A 23,177-nucleotide genomic window follows, 5' to 3' on the forward strand; every position below is an offset into this window, starting at 1 on the left:
ATGGATATAAGTGACTGTGTACTCTGCAATTTTTCCAAGTTTCAAAGACCTTAGAAGGAAGTTGGGTTCTATATCAAAACCTCAGCTTACACAGGGTGACCCTGCATTATTGTAAAATATCTGCTAGGATTTTCTCACAAAGCATTTCTTGTCCAAAACTAATTTCACCAATTACAAGCGAATAGAGTCAATCCTGACCTTGTACTCAGCCACTTAGGTGCATGACGGTGAGGTTACAAGGATATTTAAAGAGAAAAAAATGGTGGCTGTTTTCAATTCCTGGTGACAAAATATCCAGGAATACAAGTTCCTAAAACTTGGGAAAATAATATTTATGCCCATTAATCTTAGATTTTGGGATGTCAGGATTTTTGCTGGGGTTACGGGTGTGCACCACTCTGCCTGTCCCCCATTTCTTTACTTTAAAAAAAGATTCTCTCTCCTCCCAGAACTTCTGAAGACTTATTTTAAAATATTGGTAATGTCAGTATTCTGAAACAGAAACTATATTTATGACTTTTTTAAGTATACAAGGAATTTTGTATGATTCTTAACCTGGTCTCAGCAATCGGATTTCCATTCATTTTGACGATATTTTGATATAGGATTCCTTCCAGTTTTTTTTTGTTTTGGTTAATATTCTTTCATCAAGCTTGCAAAAAAAACTTAGCCCATTATTTCTTCTACCTCTTATTCCCCTTTTTTTCTTTTAGTTTTGGATCTGTAATTATGCAAAGGTTTGAATGTTTATAGCTTATGCACACTTCTTATTAATTGATTATTTTTCGGTGAGTAGGAGGGATTGAACTCAGGAGCACTCACCCCCCGAGCCCCATCCCCAGCCCTATTTTGTGTTTTCTTTAGACACAGGGTCTCACTAAGTTCCTTAGGACCTCGCTTCTGCTGAGGCTGGCTTTGAACTCACGATCCTCCTGCCTAAGCCTCCTGAATTGCTGGAATACATGCATATGTCACTGTGCCCGGCTCACATTTATTTTATTTTATTTGTTTTTTAAAATTATACATGGCAATAGCATCTACTTTGACATATTTATACAACCATGAAATAGGTCTTATTCTAATTAGGTTCCAGCCCTGTATTTATACAGGATCTGGAGATTTACTATGGTGTATTCGTATATGTGCAGAGCAAAGTCAGGTCAGTTTCATGTAATTGTCTTTCCTTTTTCTGACCCTCTTCCCTAAATTGTAGAAGACCTCAGAAGAGGGCAAGACCTCCCACGTTCTTGGATAAGCAGAATTCACATTGTTAAAAAACACCATACTACCGAAAGCGCTCTAAAGATCCAATGCAAGGATCTTTCATTCCTATTAAAGTCCCCATGATGTTCTTCATATAAATGTCCCACTCAGTCTCACTGCCACAGACTCTAAGAGGGGATGAAGGATTGACAGCACACGTTCTATGGGTTCAGCACCTAAGGGGCCTTCTAAGGCAGCTGTCCCCTACCAACATCTGGCTGAATTCTCCCAACACCACGAAGCAGAGATCACGAGCCCCATTTTACAAATGAAGAAACTGAGGCTTTTTCAAAAGACAAAACCCTGCAGGAGACACTCCTAAAAGGAACTCTCAGGTCCCACAGATTTCCTTTGGGCCTGAGGTTTGTGGAAAAACCCAACAAGAGTTATAGGCATCTGCCCTATGACACTCTCAAAGGCATCTTGCAAAACGAAGGCTTTATAGAAGCAAGTGATTGATTGTGTATATGTACATTACATGCCACAAATGTATACTTTAAATGTATACTTTAAAATGTATTTTTTAAAAGAGGTAAGCCAGGTGGGACCGTGCAAGTCTGTAATCCCCGCAGCTCAGGGAAGCTGAGGCAGGAAAATTACAAGTCCAAACCCAGTCTCACCAATTTATGAAGACCTTGTCTCAAAATAAAATACAGAAGAAAATGGCCGGATATGCGGGTCAGTGGTTAAGCATTTGTGGGTACAATCTCCAATTCCCCCCACCCCCTAAAAGAAATAAAGAAAAAAAAAGGTGTCATCCACTATTATGATTTTGGATGCAATTTTATTTTATGATTTCTTCTCACATAGCAAGCAATACACAGGTTCATGCATTTGAAGTGAAACTTTTTTTTTTTTCTAGAAACCAGAGCACATTACTTGATCTTTCTGTAGTATTAGTTCAGTAGAACACTAATGGAACTCATCGGGTGGGGATGCTTCTGATTGAAATCTATTTCATGGCTTCTGAAAATCAGAACTCCAAAAAAGAGAAGAAAATTGCCCCAACATTGGCGGGGATTCCAGAAGCCTCCCAGTAATGACAGTTGTAGGGAGAGATCAGGCTGAATTCAGACCCTCATCTCACTGGGGGATCTCATTGTGTATTTTGCTTTCTAAGAAGATGGACCCAAAACACTCTGGGCAGAGTGTAATAATCCTCCATTTTTCTGGCGGGAAAATTTATTCCATGCATCAACTTCACTGAGTTACACTAAAACTAGTTGCTGCTCTTAAGAGGAATCCTGAAGGTTTCCCAGGAACCAGGCTCATGAGCACAGAGCCCAAGGCTGCGGCTTCAGGGAGAGTTTACGCGCAGCTCTGGCGCCACCTGGTGTCCAATGTGCGGCTCAGCACTTCTAATGGGGGAAATGACACTAAAAGCAGGGAGCAAGCACCAGGTGGGATAGGTTGACAGATGTCCTTGGAAGTTTGGGGGACTCTTGGGGACCCAACTGCAGAAGTCGGCGAGAGCCAGCTCCTGAATGAGGCCTTTATCTCAGGTAGGAGGGTCTCGGGGCAGCTGAGTGACACGGTGAGAGGTGACAGTGTGACAACTCAGCAGTGGAAACGTCCCCACCGTGGGTGTCTCAGGATATCAGGGATCTAAAGGAGCCGGCGCCTGCTTGGCGCCTGCGCAGGTCTGGCGACACTTAGTGTCCGACGCCTGCTCAGCGCCTGGATTCCCGGGCCAGACCAGGAACAGCAGGGGACTCCCAGGGGACAAGGGGACTCCTGGCCAGGGGTCTTCCCTGTGTCCTCACTGTCCAGGGCGGAGCCTGCGACACGGAGTGTTGACTGTTTTATAGAGGACAAAACTGTCCACCTGTCCGTCTCCACGACGTCGCCGTCACCCTGCCTGCCCCCCGCCCCACGCCCCCGCCATATCCTCCCTTAGAGACCCCGGGGCTGCGCTGGCCTCTGTCCAGCCTGAGAGGCGGCGTCGCCCGTGTCCTGCTGACAGATGCAGCGAGTCCCCAAGGTCGCCCTGGTGGGTGGAGGCCACTCCCTGTCCCCGCTTCTCTCCCTGCCCAGGGCCAGGACGCCCTGCCCGGGTCAGTGCGGGGGACCGCGGGGGCCGGGCCAGGAGCAGCGGTGACAGCCGCGCCACACGCCACCCTCTTGGCCTCCAGGTCACGCCGTCTACACCGCAGGCACCAAGAGGAGTCTCCGTGACACGCCGGGACCACGGTCGCGCCCAGAAACCAAGTCTCCAAGGGGACATCCCAGGACCCTCCCAGAGACCCCCGGACCCCAACCCTCCTGGACACACGGAGAGTCCCCCGCGTCCGTGAGGAGGGACGAACGAGGCTGCGCAGCGGGTCACCCCCCAGCCTCCCTCCGCGGCCTCCCGTGTGAGGGGGGAACTGCGGCCCAGCAGAGCAGACTCTGGGGTCACATCTTGGGCCGTGGAGCCCCAGGGCCCGCTCCCCGCTGGGTCCACGGCGACCTCTGACGGGATTTCCAGTCACACCCGCCTGTCGGGTTCCTTAGCCTCGTGCGCATGCGCCCGCCCCGCCCTCAGCTCCCCTAGAGTCGCCAGGTTCCCGCGGGGTGCTCCCCTGGGGAGCCCGGGGCGGGTCAAGCCTCCTACGGGATTCCGCTGGCCCCGCCCCGCGCTGCTCTTAGGGGTGGGGCTCCACTCAGACCCGCTAGGCTCCGCCCCCAGCCCCACCCATTCGCTGGGCTCCCCTCGCTCTGCTCCGCCCCACCTGCTTCCCTAGGCCCCGCCCCGCCCCACCTGCTGGGGGGGGCTCCACTCACTCTGCCCATTCGCTGGGCCCCGCCCCGCCCACTGCTCCTAAGGGCTGGCCTCCCAGGACCGCTCCGCCCAGCACTTCGGCTCCGCCCAGCTCCTTTTGCTAACCCTGACAGGGGGACAATAATGCTTCTCAATGACTTCTCAGTGACACTTCCACCCCAGAAGGAACTTGGAGAGGAGTCCCCGGCTCCAGGTCACCAGGTAGAGATGGGAGATGAGGCTGGTGGGAGCCTGCCTGTCTTCTGCTGCCAGTTTGCATCCACAAAGCAGGAGTGAAGCCTGCCACTGTGGTCCCCCAGGTGCTTCCTGGGTGCACGTGAGGTTTCACAAGGAAGCACCAGGGTCTAGACTCCTTATGGCATTACGGGACTCAGGTATGATCTTTGCTCTGTGAAAGAAAATTTGGACAGAAGCTGGGCATGCTGGCCCTGACCGATAACCTTGGTGGCAGGGAGGTTAAGGCAGGAGGATTCCAAGTTCAAAGCCAGAGCTCAGCATTGTAGGGAGGTACTGTTGCAGGTAAATGGATGGCGTTGGAGAAGATAATGGTAAGTGAAGTTAGCCAATCCCCAAAAATACATGCTAATGTTTTCTCTGATAGAAGGTAATTGACTCATAGTGGGGTAGGGAGGGGGAACATGGGAGGAATACACGAACTCTAGATAGGGCAGAGGGGTGGGAGGGGAAGGGAGGGGGCAGGGGGTTAGCAAGGATGGTGGAATGTGATGGACATCATTATCCAAAGTACATGTATGAAGACACGAATTGGTGTCTTTATATACAGTTATGGAAAATTGTGCTCTAAATGTGTAATAAGAATTGTAATGCATTTCACTCTCATATGTTTAAAAAATAAAAATATTTTTAGTTGTCTATGGACCTTTTAAAAATTTATTTATATTCAGTGCTGAGAATTGAACCCAGTGCTTCACACATGCTAAGGAAGTGCTCTACCACTGAGCCACAACCCCAGCCCCATAATTTTGTTTTTTATTTTGATTGAGTAATATTCCATGGTGAATATATACCACATTTTCTTTATCATTCATCTGTTGGAGGGCAGTTCGGTTGGTTCCATAGCTTAGATGTTGTGAATTGAGCCGCTCTAAACATGGATGTGGCTGCCTTACTGTATTACAGTGGATTTTTTAAAAAAATATTTTTAAATTGTAGTTGGACACAATAACTTTATTTTATTTATTTATTTTTTATGTAGTGCTGAGGATCAAACCCAGCGCCTTGCGTATGCTAGGCGAGCACTCTACCACTGAGCCACAACCCCAGCTCCCTATACTATGTGGATTTTTAGTCCTTTGGGTATATACTGAGGCGAGAGATAACTGATTCAAATGATAGTTCCATTCCACGTTTTCTGAAGAATCTCCATATAGCTCTCTGTAGTAGTTGCAAAAATTTTTAAAAAACCCACCAGCAATGTATGAGTGAAATTTCCCCCCTGCATCCTTGCTAACATTGATAATTGCCATTCTGACTGGATTGAGCTGGAATCTCCGTGTAGTTTTAATGTGCATTTCTCTAATTGCTAGAGATGTTGATCATCTTTCCATGTTTGCTGACCATTGGTATTTCTTCTCCTGTGAAGTGCCTGTTCAGTTACCTTGCCCATTTGTTTGGTGTCAAATAGATGAGTTCTTTGCATATCCTGGAGATGAATGTGTCTGTTTGAGGGGCAGATGGCAAAGACATTCTCCCATCCTGTTGGCTCTCTCTTTACATTCTTTTTTAAAAAAATATTCATTTTTTAGTTGTACAAAACACCTTTATTTTGCTTATTTATTTTTATGTGGTGCTGAGGATCGAACCCAGGGCTTCACATGTGCTAGACAAGCGCTCTACTGCTGAGCCACAACCACAGCCCAAAATTCTTGATTGTTTCCCATTTATTGATTGTTGATTTTCATTTTGCTCTTTAGGGATCTTGCTAACGGAGTCTGTTCCTATACCAACATGATATTGAGATGGGCCTATATTTTTCTTCCAGTGGACACAGGGTTTCTGGTCTAAAACCTTGGTCTTTGGTCATTTTTGAGTTGAGTTTTATGCAGGGTGAGGAGGCATAGAGGTTAAATTTTATTGTACTACATATGGATGACCAGTATTCCCAGCACCATTTTTTTTTTGAAGAGTTGACCCTGGAGAATTCCTGAACAATGAAAAGAAATTGGCTTAAAATGTTTTTTCGCTTCTTTGATATCATAATAATGGATATTTTGTCATTTTTATCAACCTGAAACAGAAGTGAAATCCTGGGGCTGAGCTTAAAAATCCCAGAAGACATATTACCCCAACCACATGGTCAGTGTGAGAGTGGACCAAGAAGATGGTCTCGCATTTTAGAGAGAGGACCCCCAGAGCCACTTGGAATCCATGGGAGGAGCCAGAAACCACCCATCCCAGAGTAGAAGTGTTACAATATATGACATGGGTTTGAACTAACTTGAATATGGGTTTTAAAAAAGGAGAGAGTGCTTGTGGGCTACATGATTGAGAGTCTTCAGATCCCTCACACAGATGTGTCCAGGGAATTAAGAGAAAAGTTTTGAGTTCGATTCTCCCCAGGTTGCTCCTATCCAACAGAGACTAAAGTAAGAGTCAGGTGACATGTTCCCCTGGGGGAAGCCACGGTTCTGTGATCTCCAGTGGCATCTTGTCACCTTCTTGCAGAAGCTAAAATTAAAGCCCTACAGAGAGGTGAGTTAAAGATGTCTTTTCCTTAAAACAGTGCAGGATCCGCTCAGGCCCCCTGATTCCCCATGCAACCCGCCCAGGTAAGTGCCTTTCTCCTTCTCAGATGCAGCACCAGTGTGTGAGGGGGCTGCTGTGATTGTGATGAAGGATCAAAATAACCAAATGATACTTTAGGTTCTGACATAGCAATAAATTATGCATCCAGCTGTACCCACACTCAACAGCTCAGAGGACTTTTTACTCTAGAATTCAGAGGAAAATGTTCTTCTTACTAGATTTTGCCCGTTAATTTGGTGACTTGTGAAAATTTGTTAATTTTTTAATAAGAAAAAAATATTTTAAGTAAAGCATTTTCAGTTTCTATCCATTTCTCAGACTACAGGGAGTTTAATTTGCTGCTCTATTGGTTTTCAAAGTGCATACTAATAAGTGTCCTGGTTATTTTCTGCTTCAGCCTTATGAATCCATATTCCTATTCTCCCAGGAAGAGATAAATGTTAACCCCAGAATTTTATTAAACACACTTGGTTTTTTCCTTCTCTTGTCTCAAAAACTCAATCCACAATACTTTAAGCATTTTCTTCTAATACTGAGATAGCGAGAAATAATAATAGATACCAAAATACCTTTTAATTGATCATAAGGAAATGATGTTTTTTTTTTTTGCAAATATGATACTTATAAAGAAAGTTTATTCTCACGTTTTAGAGAAATAGCAAATAGCATTTTCTTCTGCTGATGTATGTTGTCTCTGTTTTATCTCACAAAAGTAAACCAATGGTGCTCTGGCTGCCCAAAGGTTTTGAACTAGAGCAGGGACTAGGGGTGTAGTTGCTTAATATCACAACCAAGGGACAGTCGTGACCACCCCTTCCTGGCTTCCAAAGGTCCCATGGTGTCCTCCCTGCAGTTCACCAAGGAGAAAGGGGATGTTAGTGGAGAGGTGATGGTGAACTTGATCTGTGTGATAACAACAAATGACATCTGCCCTTTCATGTATCGAATGCACATCAGGAAGTAAGGATGCAAATCACAGTATTTAACAGGACGGTGTCCATGGGGCACCTGAGAAAGCTGCTATGTCCCCCTCCCTCCCTCCACCCGGTGTTCCTCCACACACAGACCCCAGAAGCCCAAGGTGCTGTGGGTGTGCTTTCCTCACCGCTGACTGGGGTGCACCAACTTCGGGATTGTTCACTAGTCTCTGGCCCCTGGGTGATGGCAAAGATCTCTGTGTTGTCCACGACTTGCACAGTGGCACAATGTGAGATATTTAAGTGATGGCTCCTTGGTCAGGGCAGGAAAGGGCATCTCCACTGGGTTGTCCCTGAAAAGGACTTCATACCCTCAGCTCTAAGGATCCTGGGAATAAGTTTTTAAGAAATAGATTTCCCTTCCCATTTGTTCTCCACTTAGGTTTCTCCTCTAATCTGCCCTCTTAGACTTTCCTTGTCCTCCTCACTGGACCCTCCCTCACTGGGACCTGTCCCTGAACTTCTTTTCCACATTATTCCCTTTGGACTGAGGTCATCGTATTCAGAACCTCCAGTCTGAGGGGACCTTGTTCCCACCAGGGTTTAAGTCATGACCTGGGGCTTGGCCCATCAGGGCTGCCAGGAGCTGTTGCAGCCCCTCTCTCCCCAGAGCTGAGGAGAGGGTCTGGGATCATCCTGGTGATGGACAGGCTTCTGTCTGCACCCTGATCTCATGGTCAGACTGGTCCTGGCAGGTGTGAGTGGGGTGAGGCACAGTCAGGAGGGGACAGGCTCAGAGGATTCCTTTTAACTTGCTTTTATGAAATGTCCACATTTTCAGGATGTTTTCTAACAAGAGTTAACAACTAGAATCAACAAATGGGACTTACTCAAACTAAAAAGTTTTCTCTCAACAAAAGAAACAATAAGAGAGATAAACAGGGAGCCGACATCCTGGGAACAAATCTTTACTCCACACACTTCAGATAGAGCCCTAATATCCAGAGTATACAAAGAACTCAAAAAAATAGACAATAAGATAACAAATAACCCAATCAACAAATGGGCCAAGGACCTGAACAGACACTTCTCAGAGGAGGACATACAATCAATCAACAAATACATGAAAAAATGCTCAACATCGCTAGCAGTCAGAGAAATGCAAATCAAAACCACCCTAAGATACCACCTCACTCCAGTAAGATTGGCAGCCACTATGAAGTCCAACAACAACAAGTGCTGGCGAGGATGCAGGGAAATGGGTACACTTGTACATTGTTGGTGGGACTGCAAAATGGTGCAGCCAATTTGGAAAGTAGTATGGAGATTTCTTGGAAAGCTGGGAATGGAACCACCATTTGACCCAGCTATTCCCCTTCTCAGTCTATTCCCTAAAGACCTAACAAGAGCATGCTACAGGGATACTGCCACATCCATGTTCATAGCAGCACAATTCACGATAGCAAGATTGTGGAACCAACCTAGAAACCCTTCAATAGATGAATGGATTAAAAAAATGTGGCATTTATACACAATGGAGTATTACTCTGCATTAAGAAATGACAAAATCATGGAATTTGCAGGGAAATGGATGGCATTAGAGCAGATTATGCTAAGCGAAGCTAGCCAATCCTTAAAAAACAAATGCCAAATGTCTTCTTTGATATAAGGGGAGTAACCAAGGACAGGGTAGAGACGAAGAGCTGGAGAAGAAGATTAACATTAAACAGGGATGATAGGCGGGAGGGAAAGGGAGAGAGAAGGGAAATTGCATGGAATTGGAAGGTGAGCCTCAGGGTTATACACAATTACATATAAGAGGAAAGGAGGGGTAGGAGAAAAATTAGACAAGTGGAAGAAATGATTTATAGTAGAGGGGGTGGAGAGAGAGAAGGGGAGGGGAGGGGAGGGGAGGGGAGGGGGGATAGTGGAGAATGGGATAGACAGCAGAATACATCAGTCACTAGAAAGGCAATATGTAAATTAGTTGAAGTGTAACTGATGTGATACAGCAATCTGTATACGGGGTAAAAATGGGAGTTCATAACCCACTTGAATCAAACTGTGAAATATGGTATATTAAGAACTATGTAATGTTTTGAACAACCAACAATAGAAAAAAAAAATAAAACAAGAGAAGAGAAATCTCGGACAAAAAAAAAAAAAAACTGATGAGTTAGCACAGAAGTTGCAAACTTGCATTCTTTCTAAGACATCTACCTGTGAACCATGGAGGGCCCTATGGGTCTCACTGATACACACGTGTGTGACCTGCACAGTGTGCTGACGGCCAGTTGCTTCTCTGCCTGCTGTGTCCTGGGGCTGCAGGGAGCTAATGCCTGTGGGGGGACCCGTAACAGCATCTGACTCTGCCACTTCCCATGATCAGCACTTTACTAAAACGATAAGGTTTTCCAGCTGTAACCAGGAAATGTCTTCTATAGAAAAAAGAGTAATTTTTCAGTTGTTTTCAGGCCATGCTCCCTGGAAAACCCAGTTCTCTACCTGTGTTTGCAAGTCCATGGCTCCTCCTGGCTCCATCCCTGCCTCCTATGACAATGCATGCAGGGAGGCCACCCTCTGGCAGGGCTGAAACCAGAGTCCTGTGCCCTCCGTCCACAGATAACTCAGATGGACTCCTCCTCCCGTTTTCCAGTGCTGTGCATTTTATTTTCTTAATTTAGTGCAAAGAGAAACCTGCATTGCATAACCCAACAGAAGAGACTCAGAGTTATTTTATTTCCCATCATCTGTAAAGGGTACCTTCACCTGGTATATGCCGAGTTTGTGCTGTTGTAAAGGACTTTGGGGACAAAGTCTCCGTGTCTGTCTCATAACTTACTGCCAGGGCGCACCCAGGAATAGACGGAATCTACTCACAGCTGCCCAAGACAGAGAAGCCACGGGGAACTGTGCCTATTAATGACAATCTGTGGCCATCGCTCACCTGGCACTGATTCACCTGCTGATGCTCATAATCAGGGCACACCTGGACCTAGGCATTTTGGGGGTTCAGGACTTTTGGAACGACTTCACATGTAAAGCCGTCATCTACCTGTACAGGCTGATGAGGAGCCTGTCGGTCAGCACCACTTGCCTGCTGAGTGTCCTGCAGGCCACCACCCTCAGCCCCAGAAGCTCCTATCTGGCCAAGTCCAAGCACACGTCCCCACAGTGCAGTGCGTGGACCTTACTCACTCTCTGGGTGTTCAACGTGTTCTTCAATGTCCGCGTCTTGGTCTCCATGGGAGGCCCCTCCAATGACACAGCAGCTTTCCGGTGTGTCTCTGAGTCCTGCACTGTCGGCCCCACGGGTCACTACTTCAGGACCTTCTTCTCCCTGATAGGAATACTCCGGGACATCTTCCTCTTGGGGCTCATGGCCGCCTCCAGTGGGTACATGGTGACCCTCCTGTGCAGGCATAAGAAGCAGTGCCAGCACCTGCACAGCACCAGCCTGTCCCCAAGAGCCTCCCCAGAACTGAGGGCCACCAGGACCATCCTGCTGCTCATGGGACTCTTTGTGCTCATGTACTTTATGGACTGTGTGTTCTCCTCCTCTTCGGGACAGATGCACAGGGAGGATCCCACTCGCCTGGGGGTCCAGATGCTGGTGGGCAACGGCTATGCTACCCTCAGGGCCTTGATACTCATCTGTGCAGATCCACAGACACTCAGGTTCTTCCAGTGCACATTAGAAAAGGAGAGGAAGTATTTATGCCGGGCTGGGCGACCTGTCATTTTGTCATCCCACATCATTTATTTCTAAATGTCCACAAACGTTTTTATGTTGAAAAAAAAAGGGGGGGGCTGTTTTGTTACTGTGCCTGCAGAAGGCTGATACCTTGCACTGTCCAAGTAACACTGCAGATTCTGCCATCAAAATCATACCTGTATTCTCCATGTACTTTTTCAACTGCATTTTCTATTCTAATTTTGGTCAATATTATTTTATTTTCATCTGAATGATAAACCCATCATGAGGGTAGAAAAGGAAGCAGTAGCCAATCTTAGCCTGGCTCCTGCACAAGGATTCAAATTTATAAAGCATGCCACAATAAAAAGAAAATAAGTTACAGGTACTATCTGTGCACGCACATTTTACATATATATTCACCATTAATGACCATAGTCATGTTGAGAGGACAGGGTCTCGCTGAGTTGCTTCGGGCCTTGCTAAGAGGCTGAGGCTGGCTTTGAACCCATGATCCTCCTGCCTCAGCCTCCCATGCTGCTGGAATTACAGGTGTTGGCCACCACGCCCACCAATGACCTTTAATTTAAGTGGCACACAGGAGTCACAGCAAAGGCTACAGAGAACCCGGAGCTAAAATGCCAACCCCAGTCCTGCATCCTTCCATCTCTAAAGCACAGCGGATGGCAGGTTTTAACCTGTGGTGACATGGCCTTAACTCAAGAAGTCCGGCTGCTGGATTGAACCCAAGGTCAATATGAAAGTGGTTCAGTGGCTGCATTTGTCACCCCCTGGAGGAGAGCCCAAGACACCACTTTCCCTCTAACTAGCATTTGAAGACTCCAGCTGCATTTCTGGGGGTGCTGTGGGGGCCTCCCATGGTCACTGGTCCCGAAGAATCAAGGAGGCTGCCATTCCTCCTGACTCTCGAAATGTCCACTCTAACCAGAGGAAGAATGTCTGACATGGGGGGCCTCCATCTTGCAAGTTACCAACCCTGTGCCAGAAGATACTCAGATATTGTTTTCTGCTTCTCAGGAGGAAATCTTGCTCTGTTGCAGAGGCCGGTCTTGAACCCCTGAGCTCCAGGGATCCTCCTGCCTCAGCCTCCTGAGTAGCAGGACCCACAGCTGGATCTGCTGGGCCCAGCTCAAACATTGCAGCAGATTCAAAGTCGTGCTGAGCCTACGGTATTGCCTGCCCCTCCAGCAGTGTCTTCCGACCTCACACCACGGGCTGTGCCCCTGCACTCATGGGGCAATGGTGAGTTCTTTCCTAGGCTGGGGATCTAGCTCAGTTGGTAGGGTGCTTGCTTTGCATGCACAAGGCCCTGGGTTCAATCCCCAGCAACACACACACACAGCTCTTTCCTTTTTAGCAATTGGGATAGCCATTCTGGTGATTAGGGGCACTTGGTAAGGTCCTTCCATCTCAGTTGAAGCTTGTCTTCGTTACAGGTCTTGATTAAGTCCACGATGCCACGCTGCACGGGATGGATCGTGAACTCGAGGGGAGGCGTCTGAACCCGAGTTCATAATGAACCCAAGAGCAAACAGACAGATCAAATCTGCTCACGCAGGAGGTTAAAAAGGTTGTAGGTGTCAAATGGACTCAGAACAGATGGTGACTCTGAGGGAACTTGTTGTGATGTCCATCAGGCAGGCCCATAGGAAAGTCCTTCTTCACCTTCTCCCAGGGCCACTTACTATTGGGTGGACTGACACAAATGTACATCTCAAGTCACAGAAATGAACTATCATCTGATCCCGTGAATGCCCACGTCTGGCTGTGTGTGGTTGGACTCTCCTGCCAGGCGTCTGAGACCAAGTTGGACCATTTTCCTATCTCCTCTGAGATATGTGGGATTTGGTTTTAAACATCGAGCAAGTCAGTTTCTGCAGTCTTGAACTCAGAGTACTGGTTTTCATTTCAGTGCATATCATTTTATAGTGACCCCTTCAGCTTAATTGGGGTCATTGTTAATACTGGAAGTGGGTTGTATCTTCTATCTGAAGGCTATGGTCTCGGCTGAACTCAGGTGTTCTTTTAGATGCAGTGTTTCTGCAAAAACACCAAACAGGCAACAGCTACAAAGTTTTACAAGAAAATCCAAAATGAAATTAAGAAGAGTAAAAGCGTGTTCAGTTTGTATAGTAGCTATGAACCCAAAAATGCATTTTATCCAAATCCTTTACTTAGTTCCATATTATATCCCTGTTTTTTTTTTTTTTTACACCACAGGAATCTTTACAATAAAGAAATGTATCTTGGGAATGTAACATTAATTGTGCTTCATTCTGGCTTACTTTGGAGGCATCCTGACTTGGTGCAAGGTGAGAGGCAGAGCATTATCTCAGGGGAGGTGGGGTCCATGGCAAATTTTAGGTAAAATGCTTTATTTCTGCAGCTGATCTTTGCCTTAAAATATCTTAAATAGCAGCCTTCAGCCATTTTCCCCTTGAAGGAGCCTGCCTGACCCCCACATTGGAGAAACAAATTCCTGATGATTTTGCAGGATCTGGTGTACTCTCCTCTGAGCCCATCAAGGACCACCAGGTGAAGAGGCTTTTCCAGTGAACTTGAGGTCGAGACCATTGCATGGCCATTTTACACTAAGTACCCATGGGTGTGTGTGCACGTGCTTATTTGGAGTTTGCTGGCATCAGAATCCCCAGGAGAAGGCCTTGTTCACATCCACAGGGCTCCCCCCTCACCCAGTTCAGATGCAGCCCACCTGGGGTGTTACCTGAGCACGGGTATTTCTAACCAGTGTCCAGGAGATGGTGAGGGCCTTCCTTAGAGCCCATGGGAGGCAGGAGTGAGGTCGAGTGGGTCTCTGGCCACCTGACTCTGCAACCCCAGGCAAGCGCTTTGCTCTATCTGACTGCCACACTCCCAGCTGGTGGGATGAGAAGTTTGGACACGTCTAACGCCTTGTCCCACGGAAAGAGTCAGCCCCGAGTCCCGTTATGCCATAAGGAGTCTAGACCCTGGTGCCTCCTGTGTGAAACCTCACGTGCACCCAGGAAGCACCTGGGGACCACAGCGGCAGGCTTCACTCCTGCTTTGGGGATGCAAACTGGCTGCAGAAGAAGGCAAGCTCCCCTCAGCTCCCCTCTCTACCAGGTGACCTTGAGCAGGGGACTCCTCTCTGACTGCATTCTGGTGTGGAAGGGTCACTGAGAAGTCAGCTAGAAGCACTGTTGCTCCTCTGTCAGGCTTAGCGAGTGGAGGTGGGCGGAGTCCAAGTGCTGGGTGGAACGATCCCGCTGAGGCCAACCCTTAGGAGTAGCGGGTGGGCGGGGCCTAGGGAGCGAGTGGAACCGAGGAATGGGCGGAGCTGGGGGCGGAGCCGAGTGGAAAGCGTGGAGCCCGGCGAATGGGCGGTGCTGGGGGCGGGGCCCAGCCGAGCGAGGGAAGCCCAGTGAATGGGCGGAGCTGGAGGGGCGGAGCCAGGCGGGACCAAGTGAAGCCCAGCGAATGGGTGGAGCTGGGGGCGGGGCCGAGCGGGGCCGAGTGGAGCCCCACCCCTAGGGGCAGCAGGGGGCGTGGCCAGCGGAACCACGCGGGAGGCGCGCCCCGCCCCTGGCTGCCAGGTGAGCGCAGCACGAGGACCAGAAGCTGAGGGCGGGGCGGGCGCGTCCTTAAGAGGGAAGGGGCCTGACAGGCGGTGGGTCTGGGAATCCCGTCAGAGGGCGCTGTGGACCCAGTGTGCGTTTGGGCTCCCGCGGCCCGAGATGTGGCCCCAGAGTCTGCTCCGCCGGCCGCAGGTCGCCCCTCACACGGGAGGCCGCGGAGGGAGGCCGAGGACCCGCTGCGCAGCCTCGTTCGTCCCTCCTCACGGACGCGGTGGACTCTCCGTGTGTCCAGGTGGGTTGGGGTCCAGGGGTGTCTGGGAGGGTCCTGGGCATGTCGCCTTGGAGACTTGCTTTCTGGGCGCGACCGTGGTCCCGGCGTGTCGCGGAGACCCTCCTGGTGCCTGCGGTGTAGACGGCGTGACCTGGAGGCCGAGGGGGTGGCGTGTGGCGCGGCTGTCACCGCTGGTTCTGAGGAGGCCCCCGCACTGACCCGGGCAGGGCGTCCTGGCCCTGGGCAGGGGGAGAAGCGGGGACAGGGAGTGGCCTCGAGCCCTCCAGGGCGACCTTGGGGACTGGCTGCAGCAGGTCGCGGGGGACGCCGCCTGTCAGGCTGGAGAGAGGCCAGTCCAGCCCCCGGGTCTCTAAGGGACGGTTTGGCGGTGGCCGGGCAGGGATGACAGCGACGTGGTGAAGACGCACAGGTAACATGTAACGTGGTGGCATGACCAGGCGACAGAGGGACACAAGTGGTTGGACCTGGTATGTCCGTTTACAATCACGTGCATGTTCTCTGCACGGATGTGTTAATGCGCACATCCACGAGGTTGTGTGCATCTGTATACAAACACGTTTACGATTTGGTCCCCAAGAAGCGGGGATTTGTGACGGAGTGGTGTGGGGGAGGGGCCCAAAGACCAGGGACACTCCCTGAATCTTCATCTGGGGCCAGCTGCGGGGTGGCTGACCCCCCATCCTGGAAATTACTGCCATGAGGCTGAGGGTGACCTGGGGTGAGCACGGAGAGGCGCAGGGAGCCTTGCTGTGTGCCCGGGACCCACCTCTATGGAGTGACATGGAGAAGAGGCCAAGTCCATGAAGGAGGCAGGGAGCAAGGGCATCCGGGAAGGGCCACGCAAAACTGGGCGATGGAACGACTCGGACTTCTGGGAAAGGCGAGGCCTCTTGTCCTGAGCCCACTCAGAAGTGAACTAGAGGGTGACAAGGACGGAGCATTAGATTTGGTACCGTGGAGGTGTCTGAGGGTCTCAGTGGTCCCCTGTCCGCAGGTGGTGGGAACTGAAGACAAATGAGGGTTAGGGAGGAAGCTGGCCCAGGGAAGGGCAGCAGCTGGAGCTGGGTTTTCTGATTGCAGACAGTAAGACGTGGGGACGCCCAGGCAGGTGCTAACATGGGAGGTCTCTGAGGTGTGGGGAGGAGGCCATTCTGGAAAGTGCATTATTCTGTTGTTGTTATAGTTAAAGCTTTGGCCTGGGGTTTCATAAACCGACTTCCAGACCACTCACGTATAATCGAATCAAGCCTTTATTGAAGCACACCTGTGGTGCTGACCAGAACATAAAGCTGTGCCCCTGATCAGCCCCGGACAATTGCAAGGGCGCTCCTTATAATCCTGAAAACCGCAAAAGGGATGTTCTGGGGTCCAGCTACCGCAAGCAAGAAGCTGGAGAGTGCAGTCAAGTGGAGGGAGGCCTAAGCAGTCAGTTAGCCCAGTGACCCCAGTTACAGAAACGGAGCCCCGTTACCCTGGTTACAGAAACAATGCTCCATTAGGTAGTTCCGTGTTCTTAAAGGTTTCTATAGCAAAAGGAAAAGATCTTGCCCCAGACCTGGCCTTGTACTTGGCCTGGTCGTTTTACAGAATGGAGTCACTTTTGCTTTTACTATCACATGGATTTAGTAGGTTTGATGTCAAGGTAGGTTGCACATCATTAGGCCTCAGTTTCTTTCCCATCCTTCTGTGTCTAAGGGACCACACTGGGCTCACATGCCCATAAGTCGGACCTCACCTACATTCTTGTGTATATGGTTTAGGAGGGTTTTTAAGAGGCAGGATCCTACAGGAATCCCAATCAGGAGAAGGACTAGGGCCCAACTACAGCTGAAATGATGGTAGTCGGCCAAGGGGACCATGAGAATAGGTTTTGGAACCAATTGCCTGAAGTGTTTTGTGCTTTCTTTCCTTTAACCTGTTTCTCATTAGCACCAAACTGTCCTTGATTATCCCAGAGTGGTTTGTATAGAAACAAGTTTCTCCTAGGGCCATACAAAGTCCTCCTTGTTTTAGAAAGAGACCATCTAGACCTCATCTGTTTTGTAAGACTATTTCTGTCAGAGTCTAGTGAAGTCTCTAGTTTGGAGACTGACCTTTCTAGTTTTCCTAAATCTAAATCTATCTGAGGCTGAGGGACTTAACATTCTTAGAGCCTGTGGTCAGAGCTGCCTTCCTAAAGCAGTAGACACCTTAGCAACTATGTGACATAATCACTGTTCGCCAACAAGGCAGCTTGCAGACCAGGGAGCCCATTAGATTTTGGCTATAAAAACTCTCTTGCCAGCGCTCGCTCTCTCTCTCTCTCTCTCTCTCTCTCTCTCTCTCTCTCTCTCTCTCGGGCACTGCCACAAAAAAGGTCTCTTGGTTGCTCTGAGTGTCCTGGTCAGTTTCCTTTCAGTTATAATGAAAATACCCAGTGACATTAACAATAGTAAGAACATAGTTAGCTGGTATATAATTTTGAACCTTGGCTGAGTTATAGCTTATCTTTCCTATTGGAGATCACAGTCATCTTTATAATAAAATCAAATTTTTTGAATATAACTTTAAATCAACTGAAGTCCGGCTGACTTTGAAGTCGTTCTGACGAGCTGTAGGTGGGAGGCAGAGCCTTGTCTCGGGTAAGGTGGGGCTTCACAGATCCTAGGCAAAGTGTTGTGGTTCTGAAGCTGATCTTGGTCTCTTTTTAAATATCATTTTATAAAGTTTACGTATGTTGTTTCCCGAGTCTGTATGAATGTCAGCTAGCACAATATGACATACATCTGAGACATTAATTAAGGGAAGGCTGAGCTTTGCTTTTATGCTTTTATGCGGAAAAGTGGCAAAAATGTTTTATGATATTAACCTCTAAACAGATCGGGCTTTCATTATCTTTTAAGATACCTTTTAAATTTCTATATCTTAGAGTAAAAGGTAACATAAGATTTGGTTACAAAACATCAAATAATAGATTCTATTGGGGATTTATTTATATTATCCTTATAAGTTTAAATTACCATTACAGACAGTTTTAGTTTGGAGAACATCAGCTTGATAAAATATTCACTTAAACCTTTTACCTTAAGGACGTGCATACCTGAAAGGTATGAAAACATTTAATCTGTGGAGAAGAGTAATGTACCACTTTAACTGATGTTTTTATATTAACCAAGGTTAGCTTTTAAAGGAAAATCTAGACTTTGTAATGTAGGACAATACTTTAAAATAACAGTTGCTGTTTAGCCACAGATGTACCAACCTTAATTTTTCCAAGATTACTTGCTCTAGGGGATAAAACTTAACAGACACAAGGTAATTTATAGTTTTAGAAGTTTTTGTCATTTGAACATATAAATATATCAGAACATTAATATTTGTCCTTATGTAACAACCTTGAATAGTTTGTGTTACATGTTACCAGTTTAGTTACATATAAACCTTTTAATATTTATCTCTTATTTGTAGATCTTTATATTATTTAATTAGACCCTTTTATTGTTTACTTAGACATATTATAATCATACTTTAATACATAAATATTTTTTACCTGGAAACTTTTTTTTAACTAAATATTTTATATTTAGAACCTTTTAATCATTTTTAATCCACTGATACTTCTTTTTGTTTGTACCTTGAAATAACACTTACAAATTTCTGAATTTAGATAAATTAATCCATTTTAATAAGATGAAATATTTTTGTTATTTACAGTACCTTAATTGAAATGCAGTTGAAACCTCTTGACTCCTTGTATGTAGAATTATACCTGTTGGGACTTTTAATATATAGTAACCTTGTTTTTATGATAACACAAAATAATTTTAATTTTTTTTAAATTTACCAATTTATGAAAGCACCAACATTAAGTATTTTACTGTATGGAATTTAAGGAGTTAACAGTACTTGATATTATATTTAACAGCATTTTAACTTTGTAAACCAATCGGATGTCTCTAACAAACACATCCATGATTAATTTCATATACATTTAGATGTAATTTATATATCTATTTTTTAAAAACAAGGTATCAGACAAGTGCATTGAATAGTATTAGTAATCTTTTTTTCCTGTTAAAGAAAAATCCTAGAGACAATGGATGTCAGACACTTTATAGACATTGACATTTTTAACAGCTGTTTAACCATCTAGAAAAAAAACCTGCATCAGTAACCTTAAAGACATTTGTACTTTTATTTATTTTTGCAATTTAAATTGAACCTTTTAATCATATTAAAATTTTAATGTATGAGCTCATGTCAATTTTTTTGTACCAAATATATACATCAGTGAACCCACACAAAGCAAACAGACAAAAGTCTTGTAGCTTATTTTTAAAAACCTGTTAGAGTTAACCCTTGCAAGTTGGCCTTAGAATAAAGCAGAGTGTAATCAGAAAAACACATTAACCTAGGCATATTGGATCAAAATTATGAATTTAACAAATATAGAATTTTGTACTAGGGATTGAACCCAGGGCACTTAACCACTGAGCCACATCCCCAGGTCTTTTTATTGATTTATTTTTTTATTTAGAGACAGGGTCTCACTGAGTTGCTCAGGGCCTTGCTAACTTGCTGAGGCTGGCCTCCAACTTGTGATCCTTCCCACATAGCCTCCTGAACCACTGGGATTCTAGGTGTGTGCCACTGTGCCCTTTAGGGGTTTTTACCTGGGTTTGTTAGAGTTCCAGGGATGACTTCTGCATTGAGACACTGTGCTGGTCCCAGTCATGTGATTGTATGTGCATGTGGGGTAATAATGTCTGACTTATTCCACCCTCCTTTCCCCCTCCCACTCCCTCCCTCCACTCCCCTCTCTCTAACCCAAAGACCCCCATCCCCCCTAGTGCCTCCCTTGTGATTAGCATCTGCATATCAGAGGACATTTTCTCACATATTGGTCGATGGGTTGTGTTTCTTCCTTTGTGAAGTGTCTGTTCAGTTCCTTTGCCCATTTCTTGGTTGGCTTTTTTTTTGGTGTTAAAGATTTGAGTTCTTTATAGATTCTTGAGATCAACGCTCTCAGGTGCAGGTGGTAAACACTTCTCTGATTCTGTAGGCTCTCTCCATGTGACTGATTGCCTCATTTGCTGAGAGGAAGCTTTTTACTTTGAATTCATCTCATTTATTGATTCTTGATTTTTATTTATTTATTTTTTTTTTTTGTGCTTTAGGGGTCTTGTTAAGGAAGTCCGCTCCTAAGCCGGCATGGTGGAGGTTTGGGGCTCATTTCTTCTTCATTGGGTTCAGGGTCTCTGCTCTAGTGCCAGAGTCCTTGATTGACTTTGCGTTGGGTTTGGTGCAGGGTGAGAGGGAGGGCTTTCGTTTCTTGTTGCTGCGATGGATCTCCTGGTTTCCCAGCACCCTGTGTTGAAGAGGCTCTCTGCTCCAATGTGTGTTTCTGGTGCCTTTGTCTAGTGTGAGGACTGTGTTACGTGGGTTTCTCTGTGTCTTCTATCCTGTTTTGTTGGTCTGTCTGTCTATCTTCATGCCACAACCATGCCATTTTTGTTACTGTAGCGCTGTGGTGTGATTCAGGGACTCGTATTGTGATGCCTCCTTTGACCCCGTTCTTGCTAAGGGTTGCTTTTGCTGTTCGGGGCCTCTTATGTTGCTGAATGAATTTCGTGACATCTTTTTCTATTTCTATGCAGAACACCATTGTTGTTTTAATGGAATTGCATTCAATCTGTACAGAGCTTTTGGCAGGAGGGCCATGGTGACGAGATTAATCCTGCCCACCCAAGAACGTGGGAGATGGCTCCGTCTTCAAAGGCCTTCCTCCGTTTCTCTCCTTACTGTTCTGATGTTTGACTGTGGAGGTCTCTCACCTCTTTGGTTGGATTAATTTGCCAATATTGTATTTTTCTTTCTGAGGCTATTGTGATTAGGCTAGTTTCCCCAATTTCTCTTTCAGAGGATTCATCAGAGATACATGGGAACATATTGGATTTATGGGTCTTGATTTTATGTCATGCCATTTTGCTGAATTCACTTATGAGTTCTACAAGATTTCTGGTGGAATTCTTTTGGTATTCCAGGTATAGAATCATGTTGTCAGCAAATAGTGATTGTTTGAGTTGTTCTTTTCCTCTTTGTATCCCTTTAATTTCCTTCTTCTGTCTAACTGCTCTGGCTAGTGTCTTAAGGATGATGTGGAATTGAAATGGTGAAAGAGGACATCCCTGTCTGGCTCTAGGTTTTAGAGGGAATGCTTTCAATTTTTCTCCATTTGGAATGATGCTGGCCATGGGTTTGGCATAGACAGCTCTAACAGAGTCGAGGTATGTTCCTACTATCCCTAGTTTTCCAAATGTTTTGAGCATGAATTTTGTTAAATGCTTTTTCTGCATCTATCAAGATAATCATACAACTCTTATCTTCAGGTTCATTTATATGATAAATTATGTCTATTGATTTCCATGTGTTAAACCAACCTTGCATCCCTGGGAGAAACCCCACTTGATCATGGTGCACTATCTTTTAAACATGTTTCTGTATGCTATATGCCAGAATTTTTTAAAAAAATATTTTTCTTTAGTTGTACATAGACACAATAACTTTAAATTTATTTATTCTGTGGTGCTGAGGATCAAACTCGGTGCCTCACACATGGCAGGCGAGTGAGTGCTCTGCCACTGGACCCCAGCTCCAGCCCCTATTTGCCAGAATTTTATTGAGAATTTTTGCATCTGTGTTCATCAGAGATATTGGTGGGAAATTTTCTTTCCTTGTATCTTTGTCTGGTTTTGGTATCAGGGTGATACTAGCCTCATAGAATGAGTTTGGAAGGTTTCCTCCTTTTCTGTTTCATAAAATGATTTGAGAAATTCGGTGTGTGTTCTGCTTTGAAGGTCTCATAGACCATGGCTGACAGTCTCTCTAGACCTGGGCTTTTCTTAGTTGTAGGCTTTTGATGGCATCTTGCATTTCATTACTTTAACCTGATGGGTGTAATCCATGTATGTCCTCCGGGTTCAGTTTGGGGAGTTCACTTGTCTCTAGTAATTGGTCTGTGTCTTCATGATTTTGCATATTACTGGAGTATAAACTTTCAAAACAGTTTCTGATTACCTTCTGCATTTCAATAGTGTCCATCATGGTATTTCCTCTTGCATCATGAATTTTAGTAATTTGAATTTTCTCCCTCATTCTCTTTGTGGGTAATGGTTTCTCAATTTCATTTTTTTTTTCAAAGAACCAAATTTTTGTCTTGTCAATTTTTTTTGTTTCTTTTCAAATTAACTGATTTCTTACAATTCCATAATGAGGTGTGGTGTTTGCCATATTTCCTTAGGGATAGTTGGCATCTGCCTTTTGTTGAATTGTCTTTTAATATCTTTCATTCATTTAAAATGATTTTATTCAGGTGAAACTGATAAGAATAAACGAGACATATTTAATGGTCAGTTTGTTAGGTCTGCCACATACATACGCCCATGGAACCATCACCACAGTGAGGACCGTGAAGACTAATTCAGTCTCGAAGGTTCCTGAGCCCCTTGATAATTCCTCCCTTTCCCTCCTCCTCCGTCAGGAAATGACCCTGGACTGGAGTTTATTTTCAAAGACTGATCAGTCCATCAGAGCCCTGGTCTGCATGGTGGGTGACCCTGGGACAATCAGTTTGGTTTCCAGCCCTTGTTTGTTCTCCATAAAGTCAGGATTCCTCCTGTAGGACCCAAGACCACTGGGAAAATTAGGATCAAGGCTTAGGAAGAAGCTAGAGCCACACCTGACTCGGCAGAGTAGGTTCTCAGTTCCTGGCAGCCGGTTTTCCTAACTCTGAGTCTGTGGTCCACAGTACGGTTGGGGGTCTGCAGCGCCACAGTGCCTTCCTGTCACCAGAGTTTATACCCGCTGTCATTGAGCAGAATCCCAGCATTTTCAGGTTTTTGGGGGGTTTTGTTTTTAAACGAGATTC

General features: G+C 46.1%; 1 protein-coding gene and 1 long non-coding RNA gene across 2 annotated transcripts in view; both read left to right on the forward strand.

Moving 5' to 3' along the window:
• Positions 1-10,675: 10,675 nt before the first annotated feature.
• On the forward strand, positions 10,676-11,476 carry LOC308638618 (vomeronasal type-1 receptor 90-like; the record flags this gene model as incomplete). Its single annotated transcript, XM_081276238.1, has 1 exon — positions 10,676-11,476. The coding sequence occupies one exon, from the start codon at positions 10,676-10,678 to the stop codon at positions 11,474-11,476; it is 801 nt and encodes a 266-aa protein (XP_081132364.1).
• A 3,557-nt stretch (positions 11,477-15,033) lies between these two features.
• LOC308638596 overlaps positions 15,034-23,177 on the forward strand; it is a 91,209-nt gene continuing 83,065 nt past the window's right edge. Inside the window, exon 1 of the long non-coding RNA XR_014019888.1 lies at positions 15,034-15,271. This is a non-coding gene — a long non-coding RNA (uncharacterized lncRNA). The remainder of the gene's footprint in view (positions 15,272-23,177) is intronic.

The sequence above is a fragment of the Spermophilus citellus genome (genome assembly GCF_964194105.1).
Source record: "Spermophilus citellus genome assembly, chromosome: 19".
NCBI classification, from domain to species: domain Eukaryota; kingdom Metazoa; phylum Chordata; class Mammalia; order Rodentia; family Sciuridae; genus Spermophilus; species Spermophilus citellus.